At 44.2% G+C, this 18448-nt stretch overlaps 1 protein-coding gene across 1 annotated transcript; it reads right to left on the bottom strand.

Moving 5' to 3' along the window:
- Positions 1 to 1726: 1726 nt before the first annotated feature.
- Positions 1727 to 15906, bottom strand: SMU1 (SMU1 DNA replication regulator and spliceosomal factor). Its single transcript, XM_064140117.1, has 12 exons — positions 15793 to 15906; positions 15301 to 15511; positions 15054 to 15206; positions 14224 to 14334; positions 13523 to 13651; positions 12114 to 12233; positions 11636 to 11752; positions 11332 to 11459; positions 7858 to 7984; positions 5983 to 6150; positions 4353 to 4505; positions 1727 to 3363 (listed from the first exon to the last, which is right to left on the bottom strand). Exons 1-12 carry the CDS (start codon positions 15816 to 15818, stop codon positions 3265 to 3267), a joined length of 1542 nt encoding a protein of 513 aa, XP_063996187.1. The 5' UTR covers positions 15819 to 15906; the 3' UTR covers positions 1727 to 3264.
- Between the last annotated feature and the right edge of the window lie 2542 nt (positions 15907 to 18448).

Raw genomic sequence — 18448 nt, 5'->3', positions numbered from 1 at the left:
GCTTTGTGAGACAATCACAAAAGATCTTTGACAGCAAGTCTTCACTTCTCAGGTGGCCTCTAAATCTTAAGAGGAATTGTAGAATGGTTTGGGCCAGAAGGGACATTTAAAGGTCACATTTTCCAACACCACTGCAGTCAGCAGGGACATTTGCAACTGGAACAGGTTGCTCAGACACCCAAACCTCACCTGGAATGTTGCCAGGGATTGGGCATCTGTCACCCTTCTGGGCAACCTGGGCCAGGCTCTCACCACCTTCACTGTATAAAATGTCTTCCTTCTCTCCTGCCTGAATCTCCTGCTTTTAGTTCAAATCATCACCCTTTGTCCTGTCACAACAGGGCCTGAGGAAAAGTCTATCCCCAGCTTTCTTAGAGGACCCTTTAAGCACTGGAAGACCACCAGGTCTCCTTCAAGCCTCTTCTCTGAACAAGCTCAACTATCTCAGCCTGGCCTCTCAGCAGAGCCTTTCCAGCCCTGACAGCACTGCTGTGGCCTCCTCTGACCCTATTCCAACAGGGCCCTGTCTGCTGTGCTGAGGACTCTAGCTGGCCCCAGTACTGCAGTGATGGGGGTCTCAGCAGAGCACTATCAGACTTTGGAAATGAAGCTAAGCAGCAGGAAAAACTCATTGTTTAGGACAAGCTCATTACGGGCTTTATTGTGTATCATTGGGAACTCCTTTTGCCAGAGCTGGTTAATAAACATCATTAAATAGCTTTTGTGCCATTGCTGTAGGGAATAAACATGGGAAGGTTTGACTGCACAGCCAGCCAGTCGTGGTGTCTGAGCAGGACTACCCTCCAGGCTTGTGTTCCTTGTACAAAGTATTAGCTCAGTTAAACCAAACAGTTACATCCAGCACCTCCTGTAGCTGTGCAGGACCCAAAGCTTGCTGATTTTTTGCTGAGCTGGCAGTAGCCCCTCCATATACACTCTGGGAAGGACACAGTGACAGGCTGCTGCTACTACCACTCATCAAGGATGGAATTGATCCCCAACTCACAAACTGATCTATAAGCCTTTCACAGCATGGTGTTCCAGCCCACAAAACATTCCATGCTCCTCTCTCTTTGATGGAACTCATCACCTCCAAGACAAATGACTTGACAACCACACAACCCAAAGGGTGAGTAATGCTCTCTTTAAGAGCAGTTTAAGCACTAGATGTTGCCTTGCAGGCAGCCAAGTGGTGTAGCACATGGTTGATTCTCCAGAGAAAGGTCCTTCCTTCATTATTTAGCACAACATTGTTAAAAAGGGACATGTTTAAAAAAAATTTCAAGACTATCCAATGCTACTTTCTTGCCAACTGCCAGATACTTCACAGCTGCAGGCCAAGAACTTAAGTTTTACTACTGCCCTTTCCTGTCTAAGCAGAAGGGGTTTTTTTGTACTTGGTGCAGTTAAGCTATTTTTTTTTAATTTAAAAGTATATGAAATGCCAGATTTTCTCACATTTTTAAGCTAGATAATATTACTTCTGCCTTAAAACATTCACGGTTATGAGTCTTGCACTTGCTATACCAAGAGCAAAATAAGACACAGCTGATGTTGAGGAGTAGCAGTTCTGTGTGGTATGAAAACAAAATTAACCACCAATTTTGGATAATATTGGAAAGATTTTTGCCAAGCTTTTCTCCCGAGTGCCAGTGGAGCCCCTTTGTGTGACTGGCAGGTGCTTTTGACACACTGATGCCTTTCCCAGGCAGGAAAAAAAAAATCATTTTTTTAAATATCTAAAACAAACTTTATTGCCATATCTGAGGAAATTAAAAAGAAACAAAGCAAAAAAACCCCTTAGGAATTAAAGCATTACAGCTAAAACCAGAACACAATAGTTGTAGTGAACAAGCAGTGCTCTGCGAGATGTAAGCTGAAGGGAGTTTCCGTCTCCTTAGACCAGTATGAACACAGATCAAGCAAGTGGTGATAGAGGTCAATACACTAGGACCAAGCCCTCCAGCTGAAATGAAATCATCCTTAGGTGATTTAAATTAGTTCTAATTTTATTAAGTCAAAAGAAAGAAGTTTTTGAGATATTACCACGGCAGGAAAGCATTCTACAAGTTACAAGGACAGGGAGTTTGAGGATTCAAATCTGCATGCATTTCTCTTGTCATTATAGACAAAAATCTAGGTGTTTTTACATTTTTTTTCTGCATCCTACAAAAAGCCTACAAACTCGGTAAGATTCTGGTGTCCATTCACAAGACCCAGGATCTCAAGCTGAGTCACCACCATCTGTTCCAAGCTGAAGAACTGAGAGCTTCTTCATTCTCATGGTGTGGGGCACAGGTATATGAAATTTAAAAAAAAAACTAAGATAGAATTATTAAAAACTTTTGGGAACACAGTAAGCTGTATGGAGGAAAACTAGGTGGAGGTGGGTGTGAAGCACCATTACAATTGCAGCCTATGTAGTATCAGAGCAAGAGGAATTCTACCCACATAACCCAGCTTTGCATGCTTTAAAATAGTGATCCCCTGTAGCATGCTGCAGCCAAAGCTGATCTGAGGACACTTTGCACTTATAGGAAGAAGGCCCAGGTAAAGATTCCTTTTAGTCTGGAAATAAAGTAAAACATAAGAAAAGAAAATGAAAACAAAAAGCCAAGAAGCAAGAACTCAAAACAAAATTACACAGAACAAAAATCCCCAATTACTATTTCACTACCATGTTAAGATAGGAAGTCCTGGGAGATGGGAAATACCAAGTTTTGCTCCCAGGAAGCTCTGTGACACTTAATGTGCATAATTGGGAAAATCCCAGTGAAAATTCAACACAGCAAAAACCAGGGGACTAGAAAAGAAAGCCTCTGCCTTCAAAGTGAGGACAGAGCTGCCTCATCTGCAACCCAGGAACACAGTGGATGTGTTTTTCAGCAGTAGAGAGAAGGCAGCTTTCCCGTTCCACATAATTAACTCTAATTAAAACCCAACACTTCACTGTATTCTAGGAAGTCAGCAACCACTTCTAAGTGTATCTAGTTCCCAGCTCTTTCAAATTTCACAAGCACTGTAGAGAAGAGTACAGACTTCAGGGGATAGAAAAACAAAACCTCCACTAGCAGTGAAGATAATTTGGTAAAAACATTTAAACAACAATTTACTTAACGTTGTAAGTAAGAATGTCATCCTCTGGAAAACTGAACTGAAAACTGGGAAAATTTCACACACTGTGCATTTAGACCTTGTTAAAAAGCACAAATACCACCAGCCTGCAACCAACAGGCAGGCTTCACAGCTCCTTCTAAAGCCAAGCTATGGCTTCCAGAGCTTGAGGAGGCCATCTTCACTGTAGGTGGCAATGAGGTTCTGGTGGGGGTGATGAGCGATGCCAATGACATCTTTTTCATGAACCTGGAAAGAATAAGCAGAAAGATGCATCAGCAGACTGAAGGTAAATACTCTCTTTGAACAGTAGCTGGAGTGAGGTGTGCCATGCTCTGTGCAGAGGAATGTGCCTCACTCCAGACAATTTTAGTGACATGGTTACTTTGTGTGGGGCGAGGGACAGTTCAGTGAAAGTTTACATCCACTGAAATACAGGGCATCTGACTGTTCCTCATGACATTCAGACACTTGAGCATCCCTCTTCAGTTTAACCCTAGGCAAACTGAAGCCTGAAAGCATGGTCATGTTGGAGCTGAGGATCAGAAAAGTCTCTTCCAACCTCAGCAGCTCTATGATTCTGTTCTCCACCAGCTGGAGCCCACATGAAAACGTAGACTCAGACTGGTCTAGGTTGGAAGAGACCTTAAAGATCATCTAGTTCCAACCCCCCTGCCATGGGCAGACGCCTTCCACATCCTCTAGTTAAGGTTAGTTTGAACAAGACAAAGAGAATGGAATGAAGCCTGAGGTGGGCAGATTTAGACTGGACATATAGAAGAAATTCTTTACAGTGAGGGTGGTGAGACACTGGCACAGGTTGCCCAGGGAGGTTGTGGATGCCCCCTCCCTCGAGGTGTTCAAGGCCAGGTTGGATGAGGCCTTGAGCAACCTCATCTATCAGAAGCTGTGCCTGCCCAGCCTGCCCACAGACTTCAAGGTCACTTCCAATCCAAACCATTCTATGCATCTATGAACCTATTCACTCTTAGCTTAGGGGGAAACATTATCTCAAGTTTTAGAAACAAAATGGTTCTACTAAAACCTGTAGACTTTTAGGTTTTTGACCTGCAGCCAAGTGTCCTGGAATGCATCTGTTACCAATCATGGCTGCTACCAGATGTGAAAGATTCCCTGGAAGGACTGCTTGGTCCTTCTCAAGGACTTTATAAACAATAAACATTTACGTACCACCCTTGTGTTTACAACTCTGACAAAGACCAAAGCTCAGAACTTACAGTCAGGGTTCTCTCCAGCTTGCCAGTCACTGTGCTGAAGCAATAGAGTACAAAATCTTCACCCACACAGTAGATCCACTCTCCACGAGGCGAAAGTGCGCAGCAGACAAAGTCACCTCCTTCTCTCTTACCAGAGCTGAAACTTCTTACAATCTGTGAAGACAAGCCCCCCAAAAATACAAATATGAATATATTTGGCTGAATTAAATATCAGCACATCACTGCTACGTTCAGGGCAAAGACACTGAGACATCACTAGGTGTGCTTGGAACACAGTTACAAGTCAGGCTGGGTACAGAACAACTGGAGAAAGCCACCTGGAGAAACCAGGTTTAACCTAAGGCCAGGTTATACTCATGGAAGCTATACTAAAGCACAGGGAGGACAGGAAGGTGAATTTGAGACAGCCAGCACGGCTTCACCAAGGGCAAGTCCTGCATGACCCATCTAGTGGCTTTCTGCAATGGTGTAACTACATCAGTGGACAAGGTAATACCAATAGTTGTCATATGCCTGGACGTCCATGAAGCCTTATACACAGTCCCCCACAACATCTTTTCCTCTGAGCTGGAGATACATGGATATGATGGGTGGGACTGTTTGGCAGATAAGAAATTGGCTAGGTGGTTACATCCAAGGGATAGTGGTCAACAGCTCAATGTCCAGATGAAGATGGGAGGCAAGTGATGTCCCTCAAGGGTCTGTACTGGGACCAGTGCTGTTCGGTATCTTCATCAGCGCTACAGACAGTGACACTGAGGCACTCTTGACAAGTATGCTGATGGTACCAAGCTGAGTGGTGCAGCTGTTAAGACTAAAGGACAGGTTGTTGTCACCCAGAGAGACCTGGACAGGCAGGCTAAGGGAGAATCTCATGAGATTCAATAATGTATAGTACAAGGGCCTGCACCTAGGTCAGGGCAACCGTTGATATCAATACAGGCTGAGAGATTATGAGATTGAGAGCAGTCCTGCAGAAGAGAGTTTGGAGGTGCTGGTGGATGAGAAGCTGGACATGAACCACTGGCATCCTGGGCTGCATCAAAAGCAGCATGGCCAGCAGATGGAGAGAGGGCATTCCGCCACTCTGCTCTGGTGAAACCTCACCTGCTGTACTGCATTCAGCTATGGGGTGCCTAGCAAAAGAGAGACATGGACCTGCTGAAGTAAGCCCAGAGGAGGCAAGAAAGATGATCAGATAGTTGGAGAACCTCTCCTATGGGGACAGGCTGAGAGCTGGAGCTACTGAGCTTGGAGAAAAGAATGCTCTGGGGAGACCTTAGAGCTTCATTTCAGTATCTGAAGGGGAGCTATCTGAGGAGGGACTGTTAAGAAGGGCCTGTGGTGATAGGACAAGGGGCAGGGAAGATTTAGGTTGGATTTAGAAGGAAGTTCTTTACAACAGGAGTAATGAAACATTGAACAGGTTGCCCAGGGATGTGGTTGAGTCCCCATCCCAGGAGACATTCCAGATCAGCCTTGATGTGTCCTTGGGCAACCTGATCTAGTTGGAGGTGTGCCTGCTTATAGCAGGGTGGAGCTAGACAAGATGACCTTTGAGGGTCCCTTACAACCCAATGCAATCTGTTATTTCAAGAGACATGAGGGACTTTTAAGAGACCACACACACCTGTCCTTGCATGTTCATAATGACAACTGTGTTGGATCTGTTGCAAACCACAAAGTGCTCTGGGTTTTTGGGCAGCAGAATGACACTGTTCACAGTAATGTCTGTCCCAGCAGTGCTGCCAAGAGATTTGAAGGTGTTTGAGCATTCGGTTGTCTTCACATTCCAAACCTAGCATAAAAAAAAAAATTGGATTATAAAAATATATATAAACGGGATGTTTCAGGATATGGACTTCTGATTGTTTTTAAGGTTTCTGAAGGGAAATATTAATCCCAAAATTCATAGTTTAAAGCATCTTTTTTGAAGTGTGGGCACCATGACTACATTTCACCAGAGCTGAATTAAAAGTGAATTCGCATTACCCATATTCAACCTGGTTCGATGAGGGGTGAGTCTAGATGACTTTCTGAGTTTAGCTTCTACCTGTGATACACCTGCAGCCTCTGCACATGAGATTTCTTACACAAGACTGACATAAAAACTGTTGAAAAAGGCAAGTGTCACTGATACCAGTGAGACGGGCATCCCAGCTCAGAGCTGCTCCAGGCTGTTCTACTCATTTAGAAGCAGAAAACTGAACTGCTTGGTTTGTATTTCAAGTGAAACTTGCCACCTGTGGAGTATTTTTGCTATTTTTCACACTAGTACAACCAAATTTAGAGACGCCACCTTTCTGTGCTCTCCCCATGACTGAGGCAGTCTAGCAAAGAGTGTAAGTCTGAACTAACACCCCATGTTACTGCCACTGGAACAGGCTATTGAGGGAGTCTGTGGAGACTTCAAGCGTGGAAGCGTTTAAGGCCAGGTTGGATGGGGCCCTGAGCAACCTGGTGTAATAGGAAGTGTCCTCACACATGGCTGGAGGGCTTGAAACTAGACAATCTTCAAGGTTTCTTCCAACCCAAACCATTCTGTCAATCTATGTAATAGGAGAACAATCTGCCACGTCTATAAACTAGGCTGGTTTAGCCACAGCCACACACTTCATCAGTGTCCTACTCAATGTAGTTATTTCTATATTAATTTATTTACTATTAGTCAGTGATGGCCTGTACACAACAATGCTTTACTCCTCTGAACAGAGTAGCTCCCCTCTTTGCTGAGACTAGAAGTAAAATGTTTCACTTCTACAATCAGTTTCATTAATGCTAGATTATTTTTCATAGCAAGGGACTCCAAAGCAACAAGAAATAAACAGGAAGCCAGAAAATACTTTTAATTCAGACAAGGGAATCCCCACATTCTGGCTTGGTTTATTTTAGGGGAAGTCAGAGTGAAAGACACAGAATTAAATGGGATTTTCAAAACAGCCTTAAGTTACACCCCTGCTGCAGTCAGAGGAGTTGCTAGGCAGTATACATATGTCAGACCTATACAGAACTCGTTCATGCCTACTGGAAGCACAAGTTTATCCAGGTTGAGCTCTATTCTTGTAAAACTATTAACAGTAACAAATTTAAGACACCTTAGTGCATTTGGCTGCATAGATAAGAGTGAGTCAAGGTATAGCTATGTGGAATCCTGTTGTTTCCATGCCTGACTTTAACCAAATAGTGACAATTTAAACTAGGTCACAGCCTGTTGCTAGAATAAAGCAAGAATGGACAAGTTAAGTACTGCACTTATGTCCTCCTTTGCTGCACTTATGTCGTCCTTTCATAAACACAGCAGAAACTGCAGCAGTTTGCAAGCACAGCATGAAACTTCATTAGCTCGCTTTGCCACCAATCCACAGCAAAGGTCACAAACAGAAAGACTGATTACAGCAGACAACCCGAAGTCCTTCTCTAGTGACTGCAGCAGTTGTAATAAATTGGTGACAACATGCAAGGAGCCTGGATGTGTTACTTGCAAAGGGTCAGTGCTGTGTCTTACCTTCACTGTGCCATCAGAGGACGCACTGATGATGTAGTGGCCATCCTGGGTGAAAGTAGCCTCGTTGACAAAGGAAGAATGACCACGGAATTCCTTCAGAGTCTTTCCAGATTTTAAACCATGAATCCTGTCACATAAAGAGAAGTGACAACTAAGAGAGCAGCTGAGATAGCCTGAACTACCCTCCGGCCTCAGCCTATTTTAATTGTGAGACACCTTTGAAAGGTAACACTAATTAAAAAAAAACACAACACCTTTATTACAAGCTCTTTTCATCACAGACATCACGTGTCCCTGTGAAAATGTGGGGGAAACACCACTGACCTTCAACCTCAGGGACCTGTGTGTAGGACATACCCTACCTATTAGAAGAAAGGACTGAAAAAGGGGAAACTACAAAACGGACAACATGACAATTGCAGAGATAAAGTTTGAAGCAAACTCTCTGGCCCAACTCCTCGACTTTCAGCTTGCTCAGGGCCTCGAAGAAGGCCTTATGCAGTTCTGTTAAGGAAAATTCTCTCCTTAGACCCAGTCCGAATTTTTCTCCAATAAACAAAACCCCAAACCAAAATATCTTTCCTTATGCCCAAACAGGCTTTTCTCTGACAGGAGTTGTACAGCCCTAGGACAGAAGCAGTGAGGTCTCCACCACAGAGATTTTGTCCACTGGACAAAGCTCTGAGCAGGCTGTCCTAACTGCAAGGTTGGTTGTGCCTTGAGAAGCATGATGGACTAGAGACAAGAGGTACCTTCCTGTAATTTAGGTGTAGTCTGCCTCACACATTGCACAAAAGCTTGAGCTTTCTTAAAGCACAGAGCAAGCCTTACCACCTTCACACCTGTTTCACAACCCACTGCTTTATCATTTTGTTGCTTCACAGGTTATCAGCACACCAGCTAAGCTGCAGTAACTGCATGCATATGCCCTGGTCTGAGTTAGACCAGAGCTAATTCTGGTCTGGGATTTGACTTCTCAGCTAAATGAGAGCACTTTCTAAAGTTCAGTGCATGTTCGCACAGCCCGAGGCTGCCTCTAGCAGTGATAACACTGAGGGACAGTTACTGCCAAGGGCTGCGCTACAGGCCAAGCATTGCTAACCCTTGTATGCCATGCTGGGGTTTAGAATTATGAGGCTACAAAGGACTAGTGATCCCGAACTAACCAACAAGGGATTCGATTCTGTCTATATCATATTCAGGATAAAGCTGAGGGATTGCCAGGGTCCCTGAGTAGGACTCTGTATGTTCTGCCTCTTATTCTGAGCCATGTGCTCCCAAATCCAGTTCCAGAATCCAGCTCTTGAATCTGATTCCCATATCCCAGTAAGTCCAGCCTGGGACTTCCCCAGTGCCTGCCCACAACATCAGTGGTGACAGTGGCTAATTGCCACGGGAGTCTGGGTTCTGTATTGGTTTGTATATACTAAATATAAAATGAAATAGCAGGTATCTCCATTTAAGCTGGTTTAGGTTTCCTTCCCAACCTGCAGTCTCCCTTGCTTACTCCCTTTCTCCTCCCTTTCAGAAGGGGCAAGGGAGAGCCTCTGTCACTCATTTCATGGGTCTAGTCCTAATACTTGACAGCATCTAAGTCTCGGCACAAGGGAAGTGTCAGTCAATGCCAAGTTTGCTTCGTTTAGCCCAACCACTTCAAGAGGGACATAATTCCTTGGGTTTTCTGCAGACGGACCTTGTATCCGACTGCTGTAACTGAGCTGACACCCTACCAAGTTGCTAAACTACTCTAACTGGGCAGTGCACCAAAGTGACTCCAAAGTTTGTAGAAAGACTTAGCTTCCATTCCTGGGTTCCCAAGACCTCAGCTTGTGAGCCTTCAACATTACGGACAGTTTCACTGCCCAAAAGGAAAGCCACAGATATTGGGAAATTGAACTATACAGATGGAGAAATGGAAAGAATTCCCATGCCCAGAAGCAGAACTTCAGAGACAACCTGGAGAAAATGAAACTATCTTTTGGGAGTAAAAAATGATCCTGTGTCTATAGCTCTTCTTTCAACCACCGAAATAAGTTGTTTTTTTTCTCTTGCCAGCAAAAATTTATAAGCCATCTGGTCATGTGATTTTTGTCTAACAGATTCCAAAACATCTCAAGAGAATCACATGGTATCTTAGGCTGGGAAAGACCTTAAAACACTTCTATTTCTCAAAACAACTTTTAAGTCACTCATGGTCTTGTTCAACTTAATTTCGAAAGTTTTCAAGGGTCCTGGCCCCAGCCTTACCGAGCTCTCTCAGCATTGTCCAACTACAAATTCTTTCTCGAGGAAAAAAAAAAAATCTCATTTGGTAGGAGCCTTGGGAACAGTGTGCGTCTTATCTATGACCACCTCAAGATGAGGCAACCAGCTCACTCCTCATCCTGTTTTCTTCAGGACTGATCAGGCTCAGCTCTGGGCCTTCCCTCTCATACCATATACATCTGAAGACATACTGAGATCAAAATCCAGCACCCTAAGCACAGGAAGGACTGCCCTATGATTTACTCGTACAAACTGCAATTCCTGCTCTTGAAGCTCTCAGTGCCCATCAGCCTGGCTGTCTCTCAGCTGGATCACTTGTATTCCATGTCAGACTGCATGGAAGAATAGATGACCAGAGAACATTTTGTGTCCTTTTTTCTCTTGTTCCCACTCTACAAGGAGCTAGAAAGATTCAGGGGAGGTATAGGGGTAGATCTGGGATTATAGGGACAGATTCAGGGTGTAAACTGGGACAAGAATCCTTTTAAGATAAGAGCTGGCAACGCATGACTTAGACTGGGAGCAGCAACATGAGACAAAGTGATTGCCTCTGAATGTACAGGGATAAACTTTGTCTCCTTACACACACATACAGCTCAGAGGACAGAGAGATCCTTATTCAAGCCCACAGGAAAGCCATGAGCATTGCCAATTGAGGGAAGTTCTGCTTTGTTGAGAAACTATTAGGAAGAGTCAACTAAAATACTTCAAGCTGCTTTCAGAAGACTTCTTTGGTTAACAGAAAAAAAAAAGAACCCCTGACACTGATTCATAAGGAAAATAAACTGGATGGAGCCAATGCTAGCGAGGTATAAGCTTGTTTCAAAAAATATCTTCTTGTTTTTCTAGATATTTTATCCTAACCTTATTATTAAAAAAAAAGGGAGAAAAGAAGAGAATATTTTGGAAGGCTGGCAGCTGTTTTTAGAACTTAAGAGGGGTCTCCCAGAAAAAAAAACTTGCAAGGTCAGTGTAAATGTCAGCAGAGCAGAGGAAGCACTTGTCTCCTTATCACATGCAAGGTGCTAAGTCAGACTTTCAGTGTGCTCCTTTCCCAATGCTCAGCAATTGTGCTCTCCTATTAGTATTAAAAGTCAATGCAAAAGTATCAAATCCCATTTCAAATGAATGCATATTCTAAAGTTTAACTGCTCAATCTGCAAATTCTGTTCCCCCCTGCACTGTAGCTCTCAATCTCAGTTTCTTTACCTGATTGTCTGATCAAAAGAAGCACTGAGGATCTGGCTGCTGTCTTTAGAGAAACTGAGGCACGTAACACCTTTACTATGTGCTCGTTCAAATCTTCGCAGACACTGACCACTCTGGATTTTCCACACCTACAGAGGAAACAGAGAATGAAACAGGTGATTACTTCGTTATGTGATCAGAGGACCTTAAACATTAGAGTCAATACATATCTGTTTGTAAGCCACCCTAAACCTCATTTGTTTTGGATGGAATTGCAACGTCACTCTCACTGCAAGTGTATCTTTGTGGTCATCACGTTTTGTACCTTGATCTTTCCATCCTGTGCTCCAGTCGCCAGCATTTCTGTATCTCTACTGAAGCACATGCACAACACTGCATCATCCATCATCATAAAATTATCTTGCGCCTGGTACTTCAGATCCTAAATAAAAGCAAAAGACCAGATGGTCAAAACAGTAAATGCAATGAAATATATTTTAAGCCAAAGTGCAAAAGTACTAGTAGTTTTAACTTCAATTATATTTTATCAGCAACATTCTAACAGGGACTATATCACCATTTTAGCGGTAACAATGATGCAGAAAGGTTAAAAAGCAAGACTATGACAGAGGGCAGCCTGTGACAAACCACTCAAACCCAGAAAAAGATTACAGACTGATAACAGAGCAGATAATCGTTTCAGAAACACATTCTCCAATAAATGAAAATAAAGTATAACCTTAAAGTATAAAGCCAGGTGCTCTGGCCTGTGCACTATTTCTGTGAAATAAGGCACCATTTACCTTCCTGATTTTTCCAGTAGTGAAGTTCCAAACTTCAATGAAACCATCAACAGAGCCAGTAACCAGGTACTGTCCATCTGGGGAAAACCGAGCACACTCCACATGTGACTTCTGCCCAAACTGTTGTGGAGAAGAATGTAAATTAAGATTAATAATCAAATTAAAAGACACACCTCATTAAAACAAAACTATAGGCTCATCTCAGTGGCCAACTCATAGTATTTTCTAGAAGCATGCATTCACAAACTGAGTGTGAAGGTTTAGAATTCCTGGCAATGACTACACACTAGCACTTCAAGAACAAACATAAAACCCCTCCTTTTATCTGCGAAACCGACATCACACATTCTCTGCTTACAGCAGCAGTTGGGCTGGCTCATTTCCTATTTTCAGAGGTTTTTTTGCAGTGAACTGTGTATGTTGCCAAACAGTTATCCAGTACGCAGCACATATAGCTAGTGACAGTGAGCCTCCACGTACCTTCCCTAATTCCCCCCGAACTACCTTCCGTGACACATCCTTCAATAATTTCTGAAGTGGTAGAAGTTTTTTAAGATGGAATTAGATTTTTTTCCCCTAGTGAAATTTAAAAACAGAATGTTTGGGGATTTTTTTGATAAAGTGTTTAAGTACAAATGATCATGAGAACTGAGTACAGAAAAACATTTCTACTGATCAAAATGAAGATCCAAGGTCAGTAATGGAAACCAAAATAAATTCTACTAAAGCATTTGTACAGAGCTGCTAGTGAGCACTACAAGCTGATTTCACAAGCTCCAGCTCATGACTTTTGAAAGCATGATCTTCTGCTAGTTGTGACAACTATGAGAGCCTCTACAGCAAACTAACACTTCTCACTGCACAGAAAACTGCCTGGTGACGCTGAAAAGCTTTCACGGGAGCAAACTGCCTGTTCCACATTGTGTGCGGCAGGGCAACTATGTCATTGCAGCACTGCTTCTTCTCTAATCATGTTGGCAGACCTGGTTCACGAGCAAAGCTGATCTGTGGCTCACATAAGATAATATGCATGAGACTCCTTGTGCAAGTAAAGAAGGGGACTAAGAAAACCACTTCTGAAAACTCAATGATTCTGAACTGTTAAGTTAAATAATTAATACATTTATCATATTCTCAAATACCACAAGCACCCAGTCTTGTTAAAGAGCCTCATTTCAAAAAATCATGAAAAACCCCTAATGAAATAATGTGTGGTGAAAAAGCAAAAACAAAAGGGGAGAGAGGTGAGAGGTGGATAGAGGTGAATAGAGGAGAGGATGAGTAGAGGTAGCAATGACTTAAGGGAAAAAAGGACCACAGGAATTCAGGTTTACTCTTATCTCCCAAGCTAAAGCATAGGAAGAAAGAAGCAGCAGCAGTAACACACATAAAAACAAATGTAACATCACCTTAATGTGTCTGCTGAGCTGTGTGGGAAACTTTTCTTCTTCTACATCTTTCACAGCTGCTTTGCCTCTGAACAAGTCAATTGTCATACCAGGAGGAAGCAGGCCCTGATGCTGCTGCCACTTCAGCGCCTTTTGAGAAGGTGGAAAAAAAGAATTATTAGCTATTAGTTAACATATGTCTTCTTCATCAAAGCTTGCTTCTAACTAACACAATACCACAACAGTTTCTTGTACTCTTAGAATTAAGTCTAAACGACACTTAAATGACACAGTTTTGTGGAAGGCATGAGGGCACATCATTGAAAAGACAGAACCTTATACAACTCCTTGAGCAGGAGGCATAATCTGTTTGTTATGCTGAAAGAATTTATTCAGCATATGCATAAGCTCAAAAAGCAAGATGCAAGCCATAAAACAGCAAATTACACTAAATACTGTCCACACAAAAGACACATTCTGAGCAGCAAAAGAGAGGTCTAAGTGCAACAATGGAAACTCTATTAATGTGCACTTTGAAAACACTTTTTCCTATGTGCTAAGTATTTATTCTGTGGGGTAGTAGTTTAAACTCAGTCAGCAACTAAGCTCACTCACTCCTTCCCATTCTCAGCTTTACTTTTACAGAACTAGGAGAACCAACTACACTGTGGTTAGTTTATCTGCTCACTATCTACAGAAGATGGTTATTTTTCAATAATTACCTGCCCCAGCAATGCCATGAGACGAGATGGAGGTACCACACTGACTTCTCCAGCTAGAGCTTGTGCAATAGCAGCTCTCCGCTTCTCTTTGCTACTTCCATCTGGGTATGCCTAGGGAGAAGTTAATGAAGTGAGTCTTCTAAGCCATTTGCCACAAAAACATTCCCCGCTCTGAACTGAAGCCCCTTCCACATTAATTTTCTATTAGGCCCTTTGTCATAAACAGCTTTTGTCTTTACCACCAACCCCTGGAACATCTGGGATATGCTTTCACTAAAAAAGTCAGCCTGACATAATCAGGACTAGTACCTCTACTATTCCACAACAACACTTCTATCTACAAAATTTAGATTTCCCTCTACAGGAAAAACAAGGCACTGATGAGAGTTAGGGGACTTATACCTGTATCGTGCCACAGGACCAGTGGCATGATACAGGTATAAATCCCCCAAACTCCCACCTGCAGTATACTTCAGAACCACTGCTCAGCTGCCTCATGGTCCAAGGATTACACTTCCCTTCTCACTTAAACAATGGCAAATCAAAGTGTGAAACTGCACATTCTCACTCCCAGAGTGGAAAAGATAAGCCATTATCTAAATCCCCCAACTCCCACCTTCAGTATACTTTAGAATGCTCAGATACCTCATGATCCAACTGTTACCTCTCATTTCTCAAACACTTATACTATATAAAATCAGCAAAGAGTGAAGCTGTATGTTCTCATTCTCACTCCCAGAGTGGCAAATTTAATCCACTAGCACCTCGGGCCAGTGCCTGGGGTCGTGTGGAACAGAAATTGAGAGGCCTCGAAGAAATGTGCTACATACCTCACGAGGATCAAAGTAGGATCTCGCAAGAAGGTTTTCAAGATGGATGTAGCGCTCTGGCTGAGTTTGTTTTAGCATGATCATGGGATCTGTTTGTCTCAGAAGAGACCTGGCAGCACCAAGCTCCCGAAGTTCAATCAACTCCAACACAACCTGCATCCATAGACAAATATCTGCATCAGCAAACAGAAAAACCACGAAGGGCTTCCACACAGATCAGAAAAGGCCATCCGCAGCCTGCACTCACCTGCTCGTACAGATCAATGAGGGTCTTGTCGGGCAGCTTCAGTGACTGTATAGCTTGCAGCACCGTGTCCCAGTGTCCACTGTTTATATCTGCCACGAAGCTCTCTATACTGTCCACAGTGTTGAGCGATACGGTAGTTTCTTCCTGAAGGGTGGCGAGAGCTCGGTGGAGGCTGTTCTCCTTTAAGTATTGCATGATCAGACGGATCACGCTGCAGAGGGAACAACACGAAGTCAGGGAAGCAACTCCACGACACCTTTCCCCACGGTTCTGCCTAGCTGCAGCAGCCCCCATCCGTCCCGCTGCCCAGTCGTGGCGGAGCAACCATCAAGACCAAGACTGTGACTGTCCTCTTCCCCCGATCATCTCCGGCACAGGCCTCACACACACACCGTCCCCAGCCACAAGCCACGCCGCTGCCTCGGCCCTCCTCTCCCGATACCGCTTCACCACTCCCGGCACCGCCACCCTTCTCGCTACCGAAATACGTACTCGGAGGACTCGATTTCGATCGACATCTTGATGAGGAGCCACTGCTGCCGACGCAAGCTCCCCTGGCTGCCTCCGCCGCCTCTAAATAGCACTTCCTGCCTCGCGCCCGGCCGCTTCCGACCCGCGCCACGCCGCCTGGCACCACCCCTCGATCCTGACGTAATGAAGCACGTCCTATGGCGGGCGCAGGGACTGGATCGTGCGCCCCCTGGCGGTGGCGGGCGTCCACCGCAATAGGCAGCGTAAGTGGGGTGCTGGGGCCTGGGCGGAAAGCTGCGGCCGTCTCAGGCTCTCAGTGGTGCTTAGCGGGCGGGGGAGTTCAGGGCTCGTCCTCGGTAGTGCTGGCACACCCAGCAGCCTCACTGTCCATGTTGTTACTCATCAGGCAGATAACTTGGAGCCTTCGGCGCAGCAGAGACAGGGAGCTGTAGGAGCAGGACTAAAGGAGGTCACAGCAATGCTAGAAAGGATGAAAGTGCTCTGCTGTGAGGCCAGGCTGAGGCAGTTGTGCTTGTTCCGCTTGCAGAAGTCTTATTGTGGCCTTTCATTGTTTAAAGGGACTTAATGAACAATCTGAGGAGGGACTTTAGAGCAAGGCCTGTTGAGACAGGACAAGGAGTTACGGTTTGAAACTAAAAAGAGGAGACGTTTAGCTCAGTTGTAAAGGAAGACAATTTTTCCAGTGAGGGTGGTGATACACTGACTCATGCTGCCCAGAGATGTGGAAGATGCCACATCCCTGGAAACATTTCAGGTCAGGTTGTTTGGGGGTTCTGAGCAACCTTCACTGGTTGCAGATGTCCCTACTTATTGCAGGGAGCTTGGACTAGGTGACCTTTAAATGTCCCTTCCAATGCAAAACATTCTGTGATTATGTCATTCAATTACTATTGTATTTAAGGCTTGTAATGAGCACAGACTTAATGGAAGCAGAATTACTGATGAACTCAATACAGGCCTGACCTGGCCAGGAACGCTGAGAGAGAACATGTGAAGGAAAAAAATCCCCAAACATCAACAAAGTATTCTCTCAGGAGTGGCTGTCATCTCTGGGAAGTAAAAAGGGCTTTTGGGATGGGATTGTTTTGGTTTGTTTGTTTGTTTGATGGGCATTATTTCTCTGTTCTGTTTTGTGGGGTGGAGTTTGGAGTTTGGGGTTATTTTTGGTAGTTTGTTGGTTAGTTTGTTGGGTTTTTTTTCATGTCTCTCAAAATAGTAGCATTTGAAGCAGAACAGCCACTTCTCTGAGCACAGCAAGTGTAATATGAAGGTAAGAACCTTCATGGAAGTTAACCTGCATAGTTACTCTTAAGGTTGGGTTTTGAGTATTACCTTAGACCTGTGGTCTATGCCTTCAGCATAAGGCCTGCTTGAGTGTTTGCAGTCTGAATACAGAACTCAGGTTTTCCTGATGGTTTCCCGCAAAGCTTCAGTCTACCCACAATCCTTCTCTCATCAGGATTTCAGATTTCCTGCAGTGACATAAGTGTGTTGGAGTGCAGATGGATGTGGAACAGTCCCTTGGCTGACTGCTCCTTTGCACGTGTGAGGTTTGCAAATGCAAACCAGGCATCTCACTTGCTGTTTGCAAGCCTTAAGTGTAGCTCTGGGTTTCAAGTGTGGTCTGTGTATGAAAGAGTGACACTGCATAAAGTCATACTTCATTAGCAGGGTAATTAATAGCATATTATAAAGCAGTATAATTATATACTGCTTTAATTAAGGACTAAGAATTGAAAAAAAATGCAGCTATACTGGGCAGAGCCCTCTAGTGACAAGGAGGGACAGGAGAGACACCTGTCCTTCAAACACACAAGGAGTGGCTGTGGTAAAGCACCTGTGCTGCTTGGACTCTCACCAAAGCCAAAAGTATTCAAGCCCAATTAACACCAGAGGAAAGTAAAGCTGTGTTCCTGCTGGCTGCATGTAGACTTAGGTGACCTTGTCAGAAAGTGAGCGTCTTACTCCCTAAGCAGCACCAATTCCCTTACAATTAATGTCTCTCTGCTGCGGGGCACTTAACACCTTCAGCAGTGCTCCAGGCTTGGGGCAGAATGGCTGGAAAGCTGCCCGACTGAAAAGGACCTGGGGATGCTGTTTGACAGATGGCTGAACATGAGCCAACAGTGTGCCAAGAGAGCCAATGGTATCCTGATGTGGAATAATGTGACCAGCAGGATTAGAGAGATGCCCAGGGCAGTTGTTAGAATCACCATCCCTGAAGGGATTTCCAAGCCATGGTGCTGGGGGATGTGGTTTAGTGGTGGCTTGGCAGTGCTGGGTTAACTCTATGATCTGAAAAGTCTTCTCCAGCCTAAAAGATTCTGTGAATCTCCCAGTTAAATACCTGATGCCAGTGCTACACTGCCAGCAGGCTGGGATATGAAATCCTATCTACTCAGCTCCTCTTGGATGGACTTGTTCCTTGCTGTTATTTTAGGCTTAGGCTACAATTTGCTGGATGAGTCATGGAAGACAGAGCCGTGTGTGTGAAATGACCTGCCTCTGCCAACCCAAGCTGTTTCTCTCTGTCTCTCTCCCCAGAGTACTTAAGAAAGTAATCCAACAGCATCAAGTTGAAGAAACAGCAAGGCACATGGTGGATGTTATGCATCCTGTTGTCCCCTCTCCCAGATCTGAACTCATTTTTCTCAAC

Source organism: Pogoniulus pusillus, chromosome Z (genome assembly GCF_015220805.1).
Source record: "Pogoniulus pusillus isolate bPogPus1 chromosome Z, bPogPus1.pri, whole genome shotgun sequence".
NCBI classification, from domain to species: Eukaryota; Metazoa; Chordata; class Aves; order Piciformes; family Lybiidae; genus Pogoniulus; species Pogoniulus pusillus.
The sequence above is the reverse complement of the archived record's forward strand: the minus strand, read 5'-3'. Positions and strand labels throughout refer to the sequence as shown.